Source organism: Dendrobium catenatum, unplaced genomic scaffold (genome assembly GCF_001605985.2).
Source record: "Dendrobium catenatum unplaced genomic scaffold, ASM160598v2 fragScaff_scaffold_370, whole genome shotgun sequence".
Classification (NCBI taxonomy): Eukaryota; Viridiplantae; Streptophyta; class Magnoliopsida; order Asparagales; family Orchidaceae; genus Dendrobium; species Dendrobium catenatum.
This window is the reverse complement of record NW_021318832.1, coordinates 4,482,618-4,507,096: the sequence shown is the minus strand read 5'-3', so window position 1 is coordinate 4,507,096 and position 24,479 is coordinate 4,482,618. Positions and strand designations below refer to the sequence as shown.

General features: G+C 33.8%; 1 protein-coding gene across 1 annotated transcript; it reads right to left on the bottom strand.

The window, feature by feature from the left end:
- Nucleotides 1-1,061: 1,061 nt before the first annotated feature.
- Nucleotides 1,062-10,669, bottom strand: LOC110113870 (rac-like GTP-binding protein 2). Its single transcript, XM_020846579.2, has 8 exons — nt 10,166-10,669; nt 9,650-9,737; nt 9,453-9,562; nt 8,941-9,004; nt 8,745-8,809; nt 8,593-8,658; nt 7,923-8,029; nt 1,062-1,407 (listed from the first exon to the last, which is right to left on the bottom strand). The coding sequence occupies exons 1-8, from the start codon at nt 10,262-10,264 to the stop codon at nt 1,374-1,376; spliced, it is 633 nt and encodes a 210-aa protein (XP_020702238.1). The 5' UTR covers nt 10,265-10,669; the 3' UTR covers nt 1,062-1,373.
- Between the last annotated feature and the right edge of the window lie 13,810 nt (nt 10,670-24,479).

Genomic DNA, 24,479 nt, shown 5'->3' with positions numbered 1-24,479 from the left:
GTTGCCCTATTAAAATAAATCATTAATGCATAAAATAATTATATATTATTTATAATAGATTTATCATATTTTGTATTTAAATAAATTTAAATTAGATTAATCAACTTATCTTCAACTTATCTTGAAAGAGTAAATTATATTAACAACTACTGAACTAGTCAAAATGACCCCCAAAAATTATTCATTTTTTGTTTAAAATTTTCTATGATGAATAAAAACTAAAGAAAAATTTTGGGGCATATAATAATCAACAAATGGAATGGCCTAATAGATGTTAATTTCTCATATATCCTAAAGTATGTTTGAAATTAAAAAAATATATTTTTTGGATTGATTCTATAAATAATAAATATGCCAATAATCAACCTTTTAATTTTCCTATATTATATTTTATAATAAATAATTGATAAATATGAATTTCCAGATTTTGTAAAAAAAATTATTTTGTTTTAGAAACATTTAGAATCCAAAATATAATTAATTCTATCAGTATTCACTAACAATTTTCAATTAGTTTGCAACAACAAACAAAGAAATATTACCAAAAAAATCTAAAATGAATAAACAAAAAATATCATACAAAATATAAGACATAAAAATTGTAATGCATGCTCTTAAAAATGATAAAACAAAACAATTAAATTCATAAAGCAAAGGTTCAGAATATGTGAAAACACCCTCTAATAGCTCGTTTATCTTAAAGCATCATTTGAGACAATTTTTTTACTACTTAAAACTGCTTTAAGAAGCAAAAAGAAAACCGTCATAAACAAGAGAATTTATTCTGTGCGGACACCGAACTGCCCGGAGGCGAATCAGAATGTATCACATCACTATATACATAGCATTACACAACCGCAGTACACAACAAACGGGTGACATAGCGCATTCTGATTCGCCTCCATACGGCGTTCATAACCGCACAAAATAATTTCACCCTAAACGAAGCTCGAGTACTGTTACTACTCTTTTCCAGTAATTTAATAACTTTTTTTATATATATTCATCATATTTTTCCTTATAATTTCTCAGTTACTTCATGACCATCCATGGTCAAGATGATGATTGCAAAGCTCCATAAATGGGAACTCTGAACATGTCAAGCATATCTATCAAGTGCCAATAGCAGATTGATATTCAGATTAGTATGAGAAGTATTTCATATGCCTAAAAGAAACGAAAAAGTACAAACTATAAAGCATTATAGAAAGAACCAAACTGCTAACATTTTAAGCAAAGGGATCCAAAAGTTCAGCCTATCAAACAACAAAATGCTTCTCAGCTTACTATTTTCCAAAAAGAAGTTCCTACCTTCAGTCATGAAAAGTGTTTTACTGATAGACAAAGCCTGCAATAATCAGTTGCCGCTTGTCTCAGGCATCACAGGTTCCTCCACATATCAAATTCCTGAAGAGTTCAAAAGAGAAGAAAACAATGCACATTAGAATTGCAAGTTTAGACTACAAAAATACATACATGGTGTGCAAAATCCTAGGTGTCATTTTAGCACAACATTATAATTTGTATAGCTATAAAGTAAAAAAAGTATGTAAATTTAAGATGATGATCATCATTAATACCTACTCATTAGATTAGTTTCTAAGGATTGCATGACTTCTATTCACATTATCTCTCAAATATATCATTACTCATTTCTAATTCGTCGGCATCAATTAAAAAAAAAAAGAGAGAGAACCTAAAAGAAATCTTGACATTTTTTTACTAAGAGAAAGATAAAGAAAGTGTGTGTGAGAGAGAGAGAGCTTAATGACTTTTCTAGCATTCTCTTAGAAAATTTACAAGCTTCTCATAAGTTTATCTATCTACTCATTGATGTATGAGATTTTGGACTTATTTTGTGCTACTCTATCCATATCATATCTCAAATATATCATTTACCCTTCCTAGTTCTTAGACATCAATTTTAGAAACTGGTAGAGAGAGCTCAAAGTATTGATTTGATGTTACTAACAGAGATTGAGAGAGAGAGAGAGAGAGAGAGAGAGAGAGAGAGAATGCCTTTATGACAGTTTAATAACTTTTTAGCATTGCTCTTGACAACCTCCATAGCATATCTCTTAAATTGATACATGTACTTTAGCGGTGCATCTTCTACCACTCATAAATGAACATTTAAAGGTTGTGAAATAGAGACTGCAAAATGGCAAACCCTCAATCTCCTTCATGTAGACATGGGAAGTTCAAAGTTCAAACACAAGGCCACTTAACAATTACCTATATCAACCTTTGATTAAAATTTACATCTAAAACACACTCTAACACTTTGTTATTGTGTAAATCTTTAGGCTGTGCTTTTAGTAAACATCAACACGGATAGTTAGAGGGTTTCATTTATGTAAAATAAAAAAAGTTGAATAGGTAAATGTGAATTTGTGGATTTTCATGTGTGAATAACACGCATTAAATCGGTAGCACCATTTGCACTAGTAAAGTTAGGCTTAAGTAAAGCAAAAATTAACTAAGGTGACTTCTTTTATTAGAGAATTTATTCTGATGATTAGTGCTTATCTTTAGTATTTCATGATAGCATGATTTCTTTTAATAATTTAGTATCTTCTTTCAATACATTCATATCTGTCCAAGGAAACACAGAAGAAATTTAAACATACATAAAGAACATACTTAACTATTCTTTCAAAATGAATATAAAACCTCAAATAACTCTTCTTACATTTTTTTTAGCATTAAGAAATGACCAACCTATCTACTCGGTTTTTTGAGAGATGGCCTGGCCGGCCCATACTTTTTTGATGAAAGAACCAAATAGCCCACATGTTTCAACATGCTTGAAGGGGGACAAGACAACAAGTTGGACGAAAGATGTTTGGCTGGCGTAGAGGCGGCAGTTGAGTCGTACGGAGAAGATGGTCGACCTTGCTCATGCACGAAGAGTTGATAGCTTCAGTCCTTGGCATCATGAGGAGAGAATCAAGTGAGAGAGGGGTGGATAGGTCTACGGTTAGAGGTGGAGACATGAGGGATTTTCGTGAGGAATGAGAGAGGCAGGAAAGACTTGCGCCTATACGTGAGAATGAGAGGAGTGAATCTTGTATCAGCCCTAACTGTCTTTGCTTAAACCCGTGAAAGAATATGAGTGAAAAAATGAAGCCCTTCATCCAACGCCTTAAATTACATCTCCTTTTGATGTTCTTGATCTAAGTGTTGATATCAAATGCTATCCTTTTGAATGAACTTCAACCACTAGAACAATAAATTGTTTGATTTGAGAGGATATTAAAAGGTGAGGTAAAAAAATTTTATACGCGAGCATAATATCAATTAATTTTGAAAGAAGATTTCTATTTTACCACACCGGTGATCAGGTCGATGCCGATTTGATGAATATTTTATGTGAATTCAGGCAATTGAGTCTTTCAAGCATGTATTAATCTCCTACTTATTTTTTTTTTCAATCAGGGTTTTATCTAGCAAAACAAATTGCACTGTTGCATCCGCCTCGTCGAGATGAATCAAATGAGTCAATCCGTGCTCAAATTGGGTATTCATTTGATGTGTGTCAAGGAGAGAACTAAAATTGTTTTTTTTTAAATAAAAAAGGTGATTTGCTCATGTTGATTTTAAATTAAATAAATATAATAATAAAAAAAATTAAATTCAAATATAAAATATAAAGTTAACATATATGATATATATATATAAAGTAAAAATTAAAAAAAAATACAAACCTTCATTCAAAATTAATTCCTATTAAATTTACATACAAAACTATTCTACATCACCTTTTCATATCCTCCCAAATCAAGTAATATTTTGATCCTGTAGTTGAAATTAATCCAAAAGAACATCATTTGATATCATTAAAGATCAAAGGCATCAAAATGAGATGTAATTTGAACCATTGGTTGAAGGATTTCATTTTTCCACTCATTTTTTCACAGGCTTAAGCAAAGATGGCTAGGGCCATCTGATACACGATTCACTCTCATTCTCACGCATAGCCGCAAGTCTCTCCTTTCTTACGAAAATCCCTCACGCTTCCACCTCCAGCCGCCGACCTATGTTTCCCCTCTCTCACTCGATTCTCTCCTCATGATGCCAAGGACCAAAGCCTTCAACTCTTTGTGCCCAAGCAAGGATGCCAACCTTCTCAGTCCGACTCAACTGTCACCCCTATGCCAGCCGAGCATCTATTGTTTGCCCCCCTTCAAGCAAGAAATATGAGGGCTATTTGCTTCTTCCACCAAGAAAGTAGGGTCGGCCATCCCTCAAGAAACCGAACAACTAAGGCCGATCATACCTCAAGAAATCAAGCAAGATGCAACTACTCGAGCGAGAAATGAAATAAGGAGGGTTGGTTGGACTGTCGTTTACTTCTTTTATAAGGTTAAAAAAATGTAGGAAGAGTTTATTGTTGTTTTATTTTCATTTTGAAAGAATAGTTAAATATGTTATTTATGTGTGTTTAAATTTCTTCGGTGTTTCCTTAGACATCCATGAATGTATTAAAAGAAGATATTAAATCATTAAAAGAAATCATACTGCCATGAAATACTAAAGGTAGATGCTTACATTAATCATCAGAATCAATTCTCTAATAAGAAAAGACAACAAAAGAGAAAATATTTGTATTATAAGCTCTCTAAACTCCATTCATCACCCTTTTCACATTAATTATAAATTTTGCATTAAACAAATGGAATATTGAGGCAAAGATGTACAAACAAATGTATTTCTAAATAATTTGGAGTGTATCACATTAGCAATTAGCAAAGGATTATACATTTATTGATGAACATTAAGAATAGAAAGAGGTTATTTTGTTCCACTTAACAACTTGCTTTCTTTTTAAGATGATCTTTATAATGATAAAGAAAATTAAATAACTCCTACCAAGTGCTCAAATCAATCCATTAGACATCCCAAACAAAGAAGTGCCACATATCTTCCTTTTATATTTCAAAATTAAACCAAAGAAATTATATTTGAAGTTTAAATTGCATTAGCAAATTTTTGAAGGTCCAGGGTCCTCCTATATGCTAGGTTAAAGGGGTCCAAATGATCACTATGGGAACCATGCTAGGTTTGGGGGTTCTAGCATTTTAATTAAATATTGGGCCTTACGAGGAGTAGTTAGACTATTGGTTTATTGGATTTGAAATTTTCTAGGCAAAGTTATGAATTTTGGAAGTTTCGGACCAGGGTTAGAGAACTACGATTGACCGAAAAGTTGACTTTTTTATTTAGGCTGATTTTTGGAAACCTAATATTTTTAATAAATATTAGGCCTTGATTAGAGTTGAATGCTTTTTAGTTTGTCCAATTTGGAATTTTATGGAATTAGTTATGATTCATGTTACATCAAATTTAATATAGAAGCGCCACATATCTTCCTTTTATAATTTCAAAATTAAACCACAAAAATGATATATGATTCATATTACATCAAATTTAATATCGAAGCGAATGAATCTACACATATATTTACTATATTTAACATTTGACAGCTTCCAATTTCATTGAATTCGACATATGAATGAAATTTTTATATAACTTCATCTATCTCATGTAATTCAAATTTGTAGAGTTAACAAAATGTCTACAAACTATCATTTTTCATTAGTTATTTATAAAAAGAGTTTTTGACAGCAAAATGATGCTATAACTGGTGAAGCATTGAAACACAATAACACAATGGAGTAGATTTATGCTCTTTTTACAGTGATTTAAATCTAAAATTGTTTTCTTTTTCTTTTTTTACAATTGAGGTTAGAGTAAACAAAATGAATATGAATATATATGCACATATCAAGTAAAGAAGATAAATTCTAACACAAATCAAGATTAAATCAAGCTAGCCTATAAGTAGGTCTAGCTCAAATCAGAATCACTATAAAAGACCTGGAGCTAATTTTGACCGGAATAAAAAAAACAATTAACTAAACTTGTAATCAGATCTCCAACGAGTACTAAAGCATTCCAAACACAACAATATAACTCACGAGAAAGTTCAAATGGAGACAACTTGAGTCCAATCAATTAGCACGTTTATGAAGAATTATCGACAAGATTAAAATCTACATCCATAACCGGTAATAATATCAAAATCAACAAATACTTAAAGCTTCAGTATGAAGTGATGCTAATAAAATAAAAACAGACTATCTGAAGTCAACCTAAAAAAAATAGTGTGATCCTTTCTTTCTTCACCGTCAAACCTATGGTCGGATTGTGGATCATTCTTTTCTTCACCGTTAGACATATGGTCAGATGGCAATCGAGTTGTCATTGTCCTTTTTTCACTATTGTGGCCCTATGGCCAAGTGAGAAATGGACCTTTGTGTCCGAGTTGGGTTGTGCCTTTCTAGAGATAGGGAGCCACACATGTTTGGGATCCGTTTATTGATCTCATTTTTGGCATCGATCATTTGTATGGTCTAATTAATGTCACTGACTATTTGAGTTTAAAATGCAAATATCTTATCTTAATTATATTTTCATTGAAATTGATTTTAATGATTCAAGCTATATAGTTTGCTTGAAACAATTATAAATGTAACAAAAAGAGTACGACAAATCGTAGAAAAAATCAAAAGTATTGAACTGAATCCCTCAAATTATACAGTAGAAACAAGGAAATCACTAGATTTTCTAGCTATGGAAAAAAATGTGCCAGATATTAATAAATTTATTTTTAATGAGTTTGTCCAGCGGAGCAGAGAACAAAACTTTAAATCTTTCAACCATCTTTTCGAATACCAAGCAATGTATAAACCTTCTTTGAAATCTCGTTAATAATCCAACAATTGAAGTAATGTGAAAATCATCTTCATCTTTTCACATAAAACGAGTCATTCTATGGAGAATATCCAAATTGTGAAGAAGAGTTTTGCAGAGTAATTTCCTCATAGACAAAATCCACATCAGAAATTTTTAATGGGGTCAGAGGATGCCAAATCCAACAAATATTAGATCTATTCACTCCTCTAAAAGAAAGGAAAGAAAATAAGCGCTTAGTGAAAAATCCATAGCTAGAAATATTTCATCAGAGAATATCAACTAAACTAATAGAAATGACATTTGTGGAGAAGAAACATCAATGGAATTCTATTTTTTGAATGAAAAAAACAATAATGATCATCTAGGATCAAGATTGTGAGAACTGACAGAAAGTGTATTACTTCTAGCATAACTGCATAAGCAAAGAGATAATAATATGCCATAGCAAGGGACACTTCATCCATCTACTCATCCTTATAGAAATTAAGATTTTTGGCTATTTACATCCCATTCAATGTTGACAAATAAAGAAAGGCCAAACCACATATTTAACACATTTAATAAGAATGGAACAATTAGAAGGCTTTCCCAGCCAAAATTTTACATGGTGGCTGATTTCTGAATTTCTTTTCCCTGAAGATCTTGACAGAAAATGATGGCCATTTATTGTAATAAAGGACCTTCAGTTCGGCTCGCCTAATAAAGCAATATCCATTAACCTAAGATCGTTAACGGTAACTTGTAGCTTATATACTTCAAGCATTTGTCATCTTCCCTTCTCCAAAAACAAAATCTTCCTTAACAAACAATTTTACTAATCACCAAGCTTACAGCCTTACATATATTTAACATATATGACATACTATATGATAATACATGAGATATCAAGCAATGCATAATTCATAATTTAAATTGAAAAAATAACTCTACTCAGATCAATTAAAAAAAATAATCTTCATTACCAATCAATCCAATCTTATTGCGTTAAAGCATTAATGTACACGAATAAGAGTCAAAATTTGCATAATTACAAGAAAAATAGCCAAATCAAGCAGGAATCATGACTTAGAAACACATGAGATCTAGAAACAAATCATCATAATTCAAAGGTTCATAATAAGTGCAAAAAATAATAATAATAATAATAAAACTCTTGCACTTACATCATCAAGCAACCAGAACTCCGCCTCTTCTTCTTCTTAGAAATCTCCCTTTTCCTTGGAGGTTGGAGAACAACTTTGATTGCAGTATCAAAAACAGATTTGACATTCTAACAAAATCAAGATTATGACAAGAAATCAGCACAGAAATCATACACCTCAAACAATACAAAAATTACAACTGCACATCATTTAGCAAATTGTGTTATTTGGTATTGAAGCACGAAATTCCATCAACATTTCTTGCACTACTTTCACAGCACTTCAGAACCAAATTTTATGATACAGGGGTCAAGATTGAACCAAGAACTAGAATTAAAAAACGAACTAAAAAAATAAAGCTACAAAGCTGTGAATAGGACTGTTCAACTGGTGTTACAAAACTTCTTATGGAATAGAAAGAGAATAGCTAGTCAGCCAAGACACCACCCAGCGGAAAAATTACTAGTAGTTTGTTTCACCAATATGAGAATTGGTCTACTATGAAATATTTCAAAGAAGATACTTAAAAATTGAAATCATTTCTTAGGCTTCGTTTGGGATGACTTTCTTACTGCTTTCTAAAACAACTTTCTAGTATAAAAATTTTTAGTTTAATAATTAAAAATCTACTTTAAAATAAAGTAAGAAAGTTGTCCCAACTCCCAAACAAAGCCTTAATCTTAGTAGATACCTGCTGTGTCTTTGAACTGCATTCTATGTATGCAGCAGCCCCAACTTGTTTCCTGAGTTCTTCTCCCTAACATATGAAAAAAAAAGACTGAGAACATTGCCATCAATGGAAATGAGAGTGATGAGCTATCTATACAAAGTGATAAGAATTACTTGTGCCGAAGTGATTGCGACAGCGCCAGGATGATCAGCAAGATACCCTTTGTCATCGCGTAGATCTGAAATTATATATTACATAAAACAACATTAAAGGAGCTATCATATGTTAAAAACATTGCTCATAAAACAAAACAAAAAAAAAATCCATTGATCTTAAGAAAATAGATACTCAAATTTAAAGTTCATTTACCTAATTTAGTTCCAACAAGCACAATTGGAACATTTGGTGCAAAACGACGAAGTTCAGGCATCCACTGGTTGGAAAATACCACAAGTAGATTGAAGCATCAGTAGAACCAGTTAGATAAAATCTTGAAATTTAAAAAAAAATCCAAAACCTACATAGAACCTTTAATTCACATACAAACTGCCTAAGCCGTTTAGATATCCTTCTTAAACATAAAAGAACTGGTCAGGTTCTTAACTTTTAATAAACAAAGAGAACTATTACTACTAGAAACTCAGTAAAGATATCAGATTTAAACAAAAAAAAAAAACAAGCTTAAAATAAGAATTTGGTTTAAAGATAACCAAAGAAATGTTAATATGTTTAAAATCCTACTTCAATAGTAGCTATCAAATCAAAATCCTTAGACTTTTAGGCAATCCGAGAATAACCAATTTACAGCTTTTTGCAATACTAAGATAAAAATTATAAACCAAAATACAAACACAAAAGGAATTCTATAAAGTGAATATTACCTTCTTCAGAACATTCTCATAGCTTGCCCTACTGATCAAAGAAAAGGCCAGAACAAAAATATCTGCTCCTCTATAACTAAGTGGCCTCAATCTGCTATAATCTTCCTGGCCTAAGAACCAAACATGAAAAAACATAAAAATCATAAGAGCTGCAGAAGCATTCAAATGTCCGATATAGAGATAATCAATCAAAATACCTGCAGTGTCCCAAAGCCCTAAGTTGACAATGCTTCCATCAACACAAACATTTGCACTGAAGTTGTCAAACACAGTAGGAATATAATCCTAAACAGAGAAAAATATGAATAAAGGCCTTAAATCACTTTTCAATAATCAAAATATAATGGAATTTAAATGGTATGTGATAAGCAAAGTTTACAACTTTTTCAGAATAACTGAAGCTAACATGCAAAGATCTGAGAAATTCATGCCGGAAAAGAAGAAGAAGATCTAAAAGAATAATTTTTTAGTTTTATGTAAAATATTGGGCAAAAATATCAAGGAATCTAAAACAGTAATAGAGAAGAAACAAATGAGAGGAGATCTCACGTATTGCACCAAAAACAACAGAATGCATAGAAAAGAACACCAAATAGATCAATGTGACCTATCAAAAATTTAAATAAAAAAAAGGTTTTTTTTTTCTTTTCTTCTCTTGTTTGTCATGCCGGCTATCAAAGAAAAGAAGGATTTTTTTTTTCAACATTACATACTGTGGGAAACTTGTTGCTCGTGTAACAGATCAACATACAGGTCTTCCCCACTGCTCCATCTCCCACAGTAACACATTTGATGAACTTCGTAACACTCATCGCTCTCCTGTAGCAAGCTTCTCCAGGAATCCAAGCCTCCTGAGCTATAAGAGGGGGGAGGGAGGGAGAGAGAGAGAGAGAGAGGAGTGGCTTCCCTTGGAATCCAAGGAATAGAAAAATAAATAAAACCCGCTTCAGCAGAGAACAGCAGGGGAAGGAGGTGAAGCAGAGTGAAAGGATAATGAAAGAAAGACAAAGGACTAAATATACTAATCTCTAGAAAGAAGAAATGACAATTTTCATGCCCCTAATAAAGCTTCCCTCTTAACCAGAACCGCCCGAGAGAGAAAGAGAGAAGATGCAGAGAAGCATTGGTACCAGCACTGAGAGAGCGAAACATGTTAAAAACTTCTAAGGGAGGAGAGAGCTTTTGACTTGTCCGTTTGCTTTTGGACAGCTATTTCCACAGAAGGACTGAAGGAGAACCATTAATGACGGAAGCTGTTTCCTGTTTTGTCTTATGAAGCGGATCAAAAAGACTGGTTTTTTTGGTGGGATGGTGCGGGTGCGCTTGCTTTTGTTTGAATCAAATAAATAATTATTATTGAAAAAAAAAATCAAATCCATGAAGCGCAAAGAACCAGGTCTTTTCGGGCGGGCCGTCTGCTGCTTTAAGTTAGCGACCATCTGCATATGGCTTTTTTGGGATGATTTTTTTTATTAATTTTTTAAAATATTTTTTAATATAAAATTTAAATTATTTTTATTAAATAGTTATTTTAAAAAACAATTACAAATTTTATTTCAAATAAAACCATAATCGGATGCTGCTTACTTTTGTGTGTATATTAAATTGTTAAAAATAATAAGTTGATTTCATTAGACATTTATTTGATATCTCTTGTATTAATTCTTTGATGCATTCTTTTGATATCTTTGAATGCGAGATTTTGTGTGATTTCATCGTTTATTTGTTTTTAAGGCTTTACGAATTTTGATAAGAGTCGGCACAATCGTCATGAGCTCACAAATGATGACATTAACTGGCTTAGTTGAAGAAATTACATGGGATCTCACAAACGGGGGCATCATTAGCCAAGTTAGGGCAGAGCTCACCGAATAAAAGCAATAGACAGAACAAGCTCACTCGCTAGGGCATCAACATGTCCAATGAGTAGATGATGAAACAACGACACAATGACATAATTCAATAATTGTGATAAAAACTATTATGTTTAAATGATATATATATAAATAATAAATTTTAAATTCCGGTAAGGAGATTATATCTCCACGCCAATCTTTGATGGCTGCTTCTCACCTATAAATTGTCATTCAAAATTTATTTATTAGATTTTAATAATAATAATAATAATAATAATAATGGCACGATTGAATATTTATTTTCGTAAATTTAATTATTTTCATTAGGTATAGAGCGAAATTAATAATAAAGAGAATTAATGTCTCTTTTTCAACGAGTTGTGAGAGTCTGCTAGTTTGTATGATAAGGGCTAAGAAAAATTTAAAGAAAATCTTAAGTTTGAATTTTATCTGTAATGGAACAATGAATGGTTGTACGAAAGAAGCATATCGTAGTCAAAAAACTCAAGTACAAAAACTGAGGGGTGAAAATATGATCTGCATTAGGGTAGGCTTAATCCAAAGGCTACACTAATCTCTGTGTAAATTCAATGACCATTAAACACTTCCTACGCAAAATACTTAATGACATCCTGTCGTAAATTTTAAAAATATAATAAAAACTATCTAAAAATCAAGCCAACTAAAAAAAGTGCCAAATGAAGCAAAAAAAAATCACCGCAATACAAAACCATTAAAACTTTAGGTCAGCTTTCTTAATGTTTTTTAAAATAACTTTTTAGCGCAAAAATTTACATAATCAAAAAATTTTGTATTAGAAAATTGCTTTTGAAAACAGTAAAAAAAATTGTCCCAAACGAAACCTAGCACTCCACAATTACTCCATGAGATAGACATTAACAAACTAAAGAGAACCAATCGCTGTACAAAAACACTTAGAGAACATGCTCAACAAAGACATCTCAAGCTTTGCTCATTTCCTACCTAATGGCAGAGATCAAGATTCTCAAAGTAACAATGGCAACAATTGATAAGGAATGTGATCTTACTGCTTATTAATTAGTAATAACAAACTAAAGAGAACCAATCGCTGTACAAAAACACTTAGAGAACATGCTCAACAAAGACATCTCAAGCTTTGCTCATTTCCTACCTAATGGCAGAGATCAAGATTCTCAAAGTAACAATGGCAACAATTGATAAGGAATGTGATCTTACTGCTTTCAACTCTATGTTGTAGATTGGCTCTTTTACTTGATTGTCTTTTCAAGATCAATCACTTCCTTTGTTGGACTGTGGGGTTTATGTCTCTGTGTGTTTTTCTTATTTTTTTTCCACACAATCTTAACTATATCAGCTTATGGTTTCTCCATTCTGTATTGTGACTTCTGGATTTTTTTAGTAGTATTGAGCTTTGGTTCTCATCATTCAAAACAAAAATTAAAAAAAAAAATCAAAAGAGGTATGGTTCTAAGGACCACCACCGGCAGCCATTGGAAAAATTATAATGTGCGGAAGCGGAACCCGTCCAGATACTTAAGCCCGTGGCTCGGTATCCCTCAATACCGTGGCACCGAGTATCGGTACCGCAATACCGCGGCACTGAGTATCGGTACTGCTCAGTATCAAGGCTCGGTATTGCTGACGTTGCTCATTTTGGTTGGTATCCGGATGTAGAGCTGCGTTCGGCGTCTGTACAGAATAATCTCTCCAACTATTGAGCGCAATGGTATTCAATAATAGACCAAACAAAAAAAAATAATGGCAAGAGGCCAACCACCAGCTACACAATAGAAGATTCTAAAGATATCTTTACCAAAACTTTGATCAAGATGAGTCTTAAATTTATTATATATGCTTTAAGAGGAGTACAATACAAGAAAATAGATATTAGACAAATCTCATGAAAATTTTAAGATAACAAAAAAGTTGTTGGGTAAGACACTTCTTAGGCCTAATGTGGTATGTCTTAGATTAATATTGAAGTACTAAAAAAAAATTATTATATATTGTTGTCAGTCTTAATTTGATTTGCCCTAACATTTATATATTTTCTATTCTAAATGTCAACTCTCCCATATATTCCTTTCTTTAATGTGAAATCCAATGTGAACACTTTTTGGAATGATTAATCCATGAATATAGGTATTTGATGTGATCATAATCATCATATTTGGCTTTTGTTGCATAATAGAAAATTTCTGATAGTATCAGAGAGTGTGTGTTTAATATTATAAAATTGTATAGAGATCTGCACACACACAAATAAAAGATGGCTGCAAGAGACATCATTATTTTTACGTGAACAACCATAAAAAAGAGAAAAACTATGGGGTTTGACGCCACAACTAAAATTAAGCCAGTAATGTTTATCATTGGCTATTGATGATACCTTTTTATGATTGGAAAAGGTGTCGACATAATATAATTGGCATTAACTGTTTATGACAAATTTTATGGAGAAAGTAAGTTGAAAAAATCTTGTGGAATGAGAGCTATTTTCAATAGAACATTTATTGCATATTTAAAAGTTCTTATTGAGAGACTAAGAAGTCTTGCACAAGATAGTTGTGAGCGTCTGAGTGTCACTATTTTTAAGTATAGCTAAATTTTAAAATACTCTATTAGATGTCCCTTATTGGTTCGCTTGATCTTAAACTATTCTCTTAGCATTTGGTTGCTTTGATGATATTAGAATTAAGTGATCATACGCTTGTTGAATTCTCCTTATTGAGATGCTCAATTTGACCATGATTATGAAAGATTTAGAGATCATTTTGTTACCTGATTATTATTACAAAAATTTAATTATGTTTTAAGTATTTGATTTCAGGTCATTTGAAATCAAATTTGATCACTTTTATTGTCAATAGTTTGTCTCATCAAGATATTCAGTTTGACAATAAATTTGTTGAAATTAAAACTCTAAAGATCTCCAATGAAATTTTAAAAGTTTCTTAGTTATACATTGTCTTGAAATTCATGCCTGGTCAAGTGGGTTTTCTAGTTACATAGAAATTGCCTCTATTTTTTAGCGTTAGGATTTGTATTGTCCAAAAATATATAATTAGCTTCTTAAAAGATTTTGCAGCATAAAATTATAATTTAAAAAATTTACAAGATGTGATTGCTCCTTGACATCAATGTGGACTTTCTATTAGGGTCGTGAATCAAATAAATTATCTTCAATCATAATTTTGCCTTCCCTAAATTTTTTGTAATGATTGGAGTGAAATTTACAAAGAAATTTACTGGTAAATGTCCAAAATTACTCAAAATTGGTTGTAGAGACTCTATGCTCTGAATGTGTCAAAATAGAGTTTGAAACATTTAATAATAAAAAAAAAAGATTAAGGGGACCCCAAAAATGTATGAACCACACTACATGGGTAGAAAGATTCAATCGAAGAAATGTAGGTTGTTGAATCAATTGATTGTTGCCTATAGCCACCAATCACACGTGCATACACGCAATGCTTTCTTGAGCACCTTTAGCTTTCTACCATTGATTTTTGCCAATAATTTGGGGAAATTATTGGGTTCGGTCACCGGACACATCTATACATCCGGAATCCAATAGGAGAAAGCCACGTTGCGACCAGATGAACCCGCTCGATTTATTTAGCACGTGTTTTTCCATATACAGCGAGGCCCGACAACCCAACCCGGGTCGAAGGTAAAAAGTCATTTTTTTATTAGTTTTTTTCTGAAACGTTGCAAATTAAAACTCGCACCCTTTCAGATGACCTTGCTCCCCCTCTCTTAAGCGGGGGACTACTCATCTTCGTTTGGAATTCATTTTTTTCCTCATCACTTTCGTTGTTGAACCATGCCGAATGTCTGTAATTTCTTCCTAGCGCTGAAGAGTTTTTTTTATAAATTTTCTTAGCTCGGTACCATGCTCGATACTACAGTCGGTACTTTTTAGGGTTTTGTCAAATAATGGTATTATTTTTTAGGGTTTTGTAAGTCAGTTTAGGATTATGTATTTTTATACGGAGCATAAAAGGGAAATGCTCGGTACTACGCACGGTATTTTTCTAAATAATTGTCTAGGGTTTATCATTTAATGTCGCTAGTACTGTTCGGTACTCTGCATGGTACCAAGCCATTTTTTTTTTATCCAGTAATCTTGCTCGGTATTTCTCTAATAACATGTCTATAGTTTTGACTTTGTGCGCTCGGTACCAAACTCGGTACTCCTCATGGTATCGAGCGGTATTTTTTTATCCAGTGTTACACTTAATACTTTTCTAAATACTTGTCTAGGGTATTCATTTAATATCACTCGGAACTGCTCGGTACTCTGCATGGTACCGAGTGGTATTTTTTATCCAGTATTCTTGCTCGGTATTTCTCTAAATACTTCTCTATAGTTTTTATTTTGGGCGCTCGGTACCGCTCCGTACTCCTCGTGATACCTAGTGTTCTACTCAGTATTTCTCTAAATACTTGTCTAGGGTATTTATTTAATACCATTCAGTACTGCTCTGTATTATACTCGGTACTCTGCATGGTACCGAGCTGTATTTTTTCATACAGTGTTCTTACTCGGTACTATCAAAATACTTGTCTATTATTTTGATTTTGTGCAATCGGTATCTCTCGGTACCATACTCGGCATGGTACCGAGCAGTATATTTTTATCCAGTTCTCTCTAAATAGTTATTGAGAATTGCAAAATTGCAGGGATATTTTCCAAAGATTCATTTCAGTTGCAGAGCTTCTACGTTTAAACAAGTTTGTGATCATTTGAGAAGTACATTCGACCAAAAAATTGTTGATGTGTTGAGGCCTCTGTATCTTCATCACTTCCTCTTGTTGTATGCTTTCCGTTAGAATGTTCCTCTTGTTCATATGTTACTGACCAAGTGAAATTTGAAGAAGCAATGTTTCATAATCAAAAGAAAGAATGTATCTTTCATCACTTATGATGAGGTAGCTCTCATCATTGGACTATCTAATATGGGTACATAATTTATGGTAGGGGGTAGTAGGATAAGTAGGGTAACTTCCAATGATATTAGATATGAAATTTACAGTCTTAAGGAGTCCACCCCAATACATGATCTTCTGCAGCATTTCATAAAATTCTTATTGTTTAATCTATTTTTTTCTTGCGAACTTTCAGGGCACCTTCAAGTATCTTGACATTTGCAGACTATGTTGACGATTTCTTAACTTACAACTGGCCATTAACCATAAGGAATTTTCTTGTCGAAGAATTTGATTCTATTGTCACGAATTATACGAATGACATCCCCCTATGATATATTAATGATTTTGTAATAATTCTAATTGTAAGTTTAAATGTTATGCATATTATTTTAGTTAGACATTCTACAAATATAATTAATTCGTTAAAGGATTTATTATTATTATTGCATATTTGGTTCCTAGAACATACACGAATACAAACACCAATGGATGAGCAGTAACGCCCTCGTTTTGCTCGGTGGGACAACCACATAATATATAGTGAAAAAGAAGAAACTGAATTATTTGATAAACTTGATGAAGTATGTGTATACATTCGAGATGTGTTATTAATGTATATATGATCTCCTTATAACAAATATTTTTTTGCAGACATGGAATGAATTTGAACAAATAACTAAGGAGGAGATATCACTTTTATTGAATCCTCCCCCTTCTTCAATAAAACCTCCCCCCAAAGTTTGAATTAAAATCCAACAATCCAAAAGCAAGACCACGGCCTCTAAAATCAATAGGCCCAAAACCTCCCACGGACTTCCACTCCATCCAAGCCCCCCTCCCCCCCGCGAAAAGGACAGCTCGCCCCCTAAAACAAGCAGCCCAAAAACCAACCTCCCCAAACTGCTAGATAATGATGATTGTCAGAACATGGTCAAATTGATTGCACATAATAAAATTCTCATTACTAGGCTTGCCAAAGTTGAATCAACATCTACCTTGCTGGAGCAGCGAGTACAATCATTGGAGCAGGTGGTGTTTGAACTTAAGGATATATAGAGAAAAGTTGACACAATATAAAAAATTCTTGAGGCTAACTTTCCGCTACATTGAAAGTTAATGCTACAAAATTTGACGCGCCAAATCCTATGGAGCCTGAAGATATAAAACTCGTTCCTCAGTAGCCCCACAAAAAGAAGAGGTTTAGGACCCACCAAAAAAATTTGATGTGGGTAAGACAACAACAATAACTGATTTAATTATTTAACCATATAAAATCATAGAAAATAGTGGTAGTGCTGAAAAAGCGGATCCTTCATCTGCTAGCACTAACATTGCAAAAAAGGTTCGCAAAAGGACTGATCGCAAGAGGAAATTGGTCAAGAGCCCATTTACAACCAGTAAAAGAAAGAGTCATAAATATGGTGAAATTGCATCATCGAAGAATATAGAGCATGAAGAAATTAAAGCGGGACATATTATTGAATTCAATGAGGAAGAAAAGATGGAGTCGAAACCAACACCAACAAAAATTGATTACCCTAGCTGGTTAATGATAAATGAGGAGATGTTCATTTTCATAGACAAATGTTTTGAAATGTTCAATGATAAGTGAGTGTCGTCCTTATCTTAACCCTTTTCTACCGAGCTTTATGGTAAGCCTAATTTTTTGTTATTTTGCAGAGGGGACATTATTTTCTCAGCTCGAAATGTCTTTATTTATAGAATTCAACTTGATGAACTAATAACCAAACAATACCTAGATAATAATCATGTTGACGCTTTTGTCATTACTCTTGCAAAGAAGAACAGAATTTTGTCAGGACTATACAAACCTTTCATATTTGTTTCAAGCTTCCATTAGATTCGTATGAGCTTAAAACTTCTAAATGTTTACTTCTTTATTAAAGGATACCGAGCGGTGTTATTACAGGATACTGAGTAGTGTTATCATAGGATACTAAGCATTATTCATATAGAATATCGAGCGGTACATGTAGATACCGAGGAAATTCTTCACAGTACCAAGCAATATTATTATAAGATACCAAGCATTATTTGAACAGGACATCGAGCGATACATGTAGTTATCGAGGGAATTTTTCACGGTACCGAGCGTCATTCGTATAGGATATTGAGCGATACATGTAGTTACCGAGGGAATTCTTCGCAGTACCGAGCAATATTATTATAGGATACCAGGCGTTATTTGTACAAGATACTAAGCGGTACATGTAGTTACTGAGGGAATTCTTCACGGTACCGTGCAGTATTCCTACATGATACCGAGCGGTACATGTACATGATACCAAGCGAGTTTTTCTTCGTTACACATTTTATGTATTATATTCTTAATCATATTATTCTTTGCTTGTTATATCAGGGTTATTATGAAGTGTATAAATATAATACAGAACATTTCATAACCCACATCAATCAAGATTCTATTAGGACAGCAGAGTTACTACTTATACCTGTAATACACAACAACCATTAGACACTACTTGTTGGAAACTTGATTAAAAAAGTATGGGAGTTCTACGATTCATTATTAAAAGCGACTCATATTGTTATAATACCTAAAGTTGTAAGCAACATTTAGTAAATTTTGTAATCCACCATTTATATCATGCTCTACTCATCTCATACAACATTTAATAAATTATGTGCAAATTAAACATTTTTATGAAGAAACACAAAAGGTCTTTGATGATAATGACATCAAATAATGGCCGATCAGGCCGGTTGTAGATACCCCTACCCAGAAAAATAAGATCGACTGCATAATGATTATCTATAAATATATGGAAGCAGTTTTGCAACCTCAAGGTAATATATGAGATGACCTAAAAAACTGGCAATATAGAAGGTCAAAATTCATAGTTGATTTCGCTTTCACATTGTCTTGTACTACCTTAAAATAAATGGATATAATTTATATATTATTTTTTATACATTCCTCTCCTGTACATCACAAAGTTATACATTACTTGTTTGTACATAACTGAGTTCATATAGGGTTGCGTACTGAGTAGAGAAAAATACAAAATAACTAAATATTATTGTTCCTTCAATAATTGACAAATACGTTCTTGGAGTTTACTTTGTATGGGATAACAACCAAAATATTCATCAACTCGAACTGTATATCTTGCCACCCAACTAGGTTTAAGAACTTCCTCTTACCATAAGACATCTGTTTCAAAAGTTTCTTATATAAATTAATAATGAATGCACCCTCAACTGGGTCCCAAGGATGATATAGAATGCAATTTTCTAAATCACAGGTTGATAATGAGTTGTTTCCAGCAGTTACTCCTAATTTCACACGTCTTAACTCATGATATCACATTTGAAGAAAGTTAGGACTAGTCATGTGGTGATAATTCTCAAAGAACAATTTTTCAAACCATTTCTAACCTTTAACATTTAGAAAATTACCTTCTCTATTCTGTTTTACACCATTGCTTCTCGATGCGAAATTAGGAGTTTAGTATCACAACGCTCATTTTAGTAATGCAGATAACATCTATAAACTTTATTATCCCTTGATAGTTATCAAGTTGACCATCGGGAGATTATGACATTCTTTCATGCATCGTAGTTATTGCAATGTTCACGAAAACTTTGATTGCCATACCAAGATGTAGATTAGTTTTCCGCCAACGTAGTTTGTAGACTATAGTATATTAGTTTTCCTGAAGTCTACGGAGAAGACGATGTAGTAGGTGATTTAGTAGAAATATTCTTTTTAAATTACTCATTGCAACTACCCATCTCTCTCACTATGAATATCTTACATGCCCCATCTGTCAACTATAAAAAGCTTACCTGCAACATCTACCCAAAATAAATATCTCACGGTCTCACCTTACATTATGATATAAGCTAGCGAACGTTAAGGTACAGATCGTTGTTAATGTACCGAGCGTTAAGATAATAAGCGGATGCGAGTGTACCGGGTAGTATCAAGAAAGACTGAGTTTAAAGACCAATACCGAGTGTACCTAGTAATACTGAGAAATACTAAGTACCGAGTGTACCTAGTAGTACTGAGAAATACCTAATTCAAAGACCATTACCGAGTGTACTAAGCAGTACCAAATTATGGAAATTTACATTGAAAACTAACATGACAAATTATTAAAAATATGTAGAAAATAAAATCATTAATACATTGTTCAAGAAAATATTTGAAATGTAAATGTCACATATCACACATTCTTCTGTGCTTCAAGAAATCCCTTCATCATTTGAGTATATTCAGCTGATGGTTGTGTGCTTGGTCAACGGTTAATGAACTCATCTGTCAAGCATTCTGATATTTGTGTGAAAGGCGGCTGCATTGTAGGTTCTTTTATGACTGAACACTGTTATGTGGTTTGAGGGCCTTGCTATGCAGATTTCTTTTTCTCTTCACCCAGTGAATTTTCAATCTTGCATTTAAATTTCCTTTAGGCCTGCACTTCTGAGGATCTCTAACATTCTTAAGTCCCTCACCTGCTCTCATGCAAACAAATGGCTGGATGTTCTTCTTTCTTGCAAGGATGAAGTCAACATTTTCAGCCATCTCATCATTGCTGATAATATGTACTATTATGCATCTTTATTCCCCTATGCTCTGTGTTAACTTGATATGCAAATATGCTTACATGATTTCTAAATATCATAGCAATACCACCCTCCTGTGTTTGGCTCACTTTCTTTCCAATGCATGTCCGAAAAAAATCTTTCCAAGCTCTAGCTGACCATCGATGCCAAAGGTACTGCGAAGGAATTCTAATGATATCTAATTACCTGATAACTCTTATACAATGAGAACAAAGTAATCCCATTATATTGAACTTTCCACAGCTGCATTCAATTGTACTTTCCGTTGAATTAAAGTGAACCGTGCAATGAGAAGTTTGATCTTTTCTATCAACTTTCACAAAAAATATGGATCCATCATTAGATGCATGATCTATGCACATTCCACCAACACCCTATAAGAATTCCACCTCAAAAAAAGAATACAATTTCTTTGTGTAAAAATTTACAGCTTGCTTAAGTATTCGGCTACTTTTAACTACAGGAACTATATCAGACTGGCTACATCTTAAATCATTATCATGTTCATTTTGATGCCAACTCATCATCAGCTTCTCTAACCCTAGAAAATATTCAGTTATAGAACTTGTTGCCTTGGAAATGTCATGACTCACGTTGTTGGTTGACTCACTACTTTGTGTTAAAAGAATGCCTAGGTTAAAACAATTCTTATTAAATGTTGTTGACAACTTGTTTCTGATTTTATACATATCTTTCAACCATTCATGATTTTGGAGGTCTCCTTCACTGATCATTTTAGCCCAAGATTACTAAAACTCTTCATCTGAATCACACTTACTCAAACACTTATGAAAAAACCATCTAACTTTGTTGTTTCTATTGTAGTACCACATCTTCAATGGAGCCTTCTTGCTTAAGTGCCATTGGCACAGCCTATATCGTGTTTGGGGCAATGCAATTTCAATAGCTCTAGTCATTGTCCGGTCATGATGAGTAAATATCGTTATAGGATGTTTATCACCCATTATTTACAAAAATATTTTAAAATACCGAGAGCAGTGCCGTGGACCAAAAAATATCGAGCTAGTTAAGCCACTGGGTACCGAGAAGCAATACATTGAATACTCTCGACTTTAATATTACTGTAAATATTAACTCTACATTCATAAGATCTCTTGCTATAAATCTATTCCGGGTTTAGATCTTACCATAAAAATCCCAGACATTTGTTTCGTGCTCTGCTCCGGCATTTCTTCTTTTACGTCTTCGATTTGTTCCATCTCCTCATCATCCAAAGAGATTTCAATTTTCTATTCCTCTTCCTCGCTTCTCTTCAAATAGCCCTTCTAAGAAAAAACCATAAACCCTAATATAGAAAAAACCACCAATTTCTCATAAAAATATAACTTAAAATAGTGGCCTTTTTAAAATTTTTGCGGGAAACCCGGTTCGGTTCAGGGAGCCCGCGCGGTAAAAGGTAAATGAAAAAGCACGTGCTAAATAAATCGAGTGAGTTCGTCAGGATGTCGGGTCGCAACGTGGCATCCTCCTATTGGATTCCAGATGTATAGATCCGTCCGGTGACCGAACCCAATAATTTCCCCATAATTTGGGTGTGAATCAGGCTCGCTCACAATATTCGGACCCACTCCAAAAATGAAAAATATATATAAATACTTCATTCTTAAATACCATTTTTAAAAAGAAAATATATAAATAAACATGCTCCACATATTTTTAAATATTGTAAAGATATTTTTCCAGCTTTTCCACCCTTTTTTTGGGGAGAGAGAATGCATGATTCTTTTGTGCAACCTTTGATTATTCCCATCCAATAACACAAAAAACTAACCTATGTGAATTTAAAAACCACTGGAGACAATCTAAGCTCATTGTTTCTACGATTAAAACAACTATCTTTCCTTGAATAAGGTGTTGCCCGATGTAATCTAATGGACTGGATTTGGTGATAATCAAGATTTATAGTCCCTGCAACAATACTCTTGTCATCCTTTCAAAAAGATAATGATTGTACTAATCAGGTGGACTGAATTTAGAGGCGATCAAAACATACAAATATTTATGATGAGGTTCAAATCTTTTGACACGATCCTAAACCCGACCCCAAAAAATTTGGATTCGGGTCAACCCGTTTGTGAAACAGGTTAGGTTCGGGTTCAACAAACCGACCTATTTCAAAAATCGTGTTGGTTTTGATTGACCTAGATACCCAGAAATGATCAAAAATGGTCTGCCCTCGTTGAGTGCCCGCGTTGCCCGAAGCGTCGAGTCACTTCGCGTGCGTTGCCCGACAGGTCACCATTGTGTCGCATCTTCTCATGAGTCATGTCGTCATTGTTGCCGCTGCTTTGCCACCGGAATTGGAAGTAGCGACCGACGACAAGAGCTCAACTTGCGCTTTTTTAGCTAAATCTTGCAAATCCATGTTGGGTCATGTCAACCTGGCAACTCGCGTGGGATGGGACAAGGTTGAAATAGCTGACATATTTGTAAAAACAGTTCAGGTTGACCCGTTCGTAGCCGGGTCAACTCGAGTTCAACCCAAATCTGGCCCATCGACCCGATTTGACACCCCTAATTGAAAGAGGATGTCAACTATCTTTGTTGAGTGGACTGAATTTAGAGGTGATGCCGATGTTGTGGTGAATCATTGCAGAGTTGATGCCGATGAACAAAAAATACCCAAAAAAAATTGTTCAATATGCTATTCTTTCCATTTTGAAGCAATTCTAACTTTTACTTTCACACTTCCTAATTTTTTAAAAGTATTTAAATTTAATAATTTCGAACTGGCTCTCGAGCCGAGCCTCGTTAAGCTCGAACTCGAGCTTGTTTAATAAAAGAGCTCAAGCTCGAGCTCGTGCTCAATAAGCTCGGCTCACTGTTGACCACTATTTTCTCTCGAGCACTTTTCGATTGGCTTGACTAGACCTCGCCGAGCCCAATTTGAACTCGAGTTGATCCGAATTGAGTCGAATTAGACTTGATCATGTTCAATCAAACCCGGGTAATTTGTTTTGACTGCGACGAGTTCAATTTGACCTGAATCATCTTTGATTTCATTTAATCAATTTGATCAAGTCTAATCCCCTTTAAATCAAACCAATTTGGGTAAAATCCATATCCAAACCTAACTCAAATTGAACCAAAATCAATCCGACTCGGGTCAAGTTAGATTCGATTTGAACTCTTGTTTAACCCAAGCCAACTTAATTTTAATCTCAATTTAAATGCAAACAGCTTTCTAAGCAATTTGAATATTCACTCAAATCAAGAAACATGGTTCGACGGCTCCGATTTCCCCAAAATCCAAAGTCGACCGTTGCCGCAGTATTCAGTCGCAGTGAGTACCCTGGCCTTGGCTCACTCTGGGGCTCTCGGTTTTCTCCTGCTCACGGATCCCGCTCTCTCCAGGGCTAGGCGCTTACACCCGTTTCCTCTCTACCTCTCTCGGTGGCCCTCTCCAGCCAAGACCGAAGCCTTGATCCCTTCCCTCTCTCGCGTGAGCCAGGAAAAGATCGAACCCATAGCTTTAGCCGCCGGCCTCACTGCATGAGACCGAAATCCCTTCTCCTCCACCAGCCCTAGGTTTCACACTCCTGGATTGAACCCGACACCCGCACAGCCTCTCTCTCGCATGGAAGTCAAAGCGCTCCGACGCCGT

Coding starts and splice junctions, on each gene's coding strand:
- LOC110113870 (XM_020846579.2), bottom strand. CDS start 10,264: ATGAGTGTTACGAAGTTCATCAAATGTGTTACTGTGGGAGATGGAGCA. Junction 9,563..9,649: donor AGGGCTTTGGGACACTGCAG/GTATTTTGATTG, acceptor TTTGGTTCTTAG/GCCAGGAAGATTATAGCAGA. Junction 8,030..8,592: donor GCAGTTCAAAGACACAGCAG/GTATCTACTAAG, acceptor TGATTTTGTTAG/AATGTCAAATCTGTTTTTGA.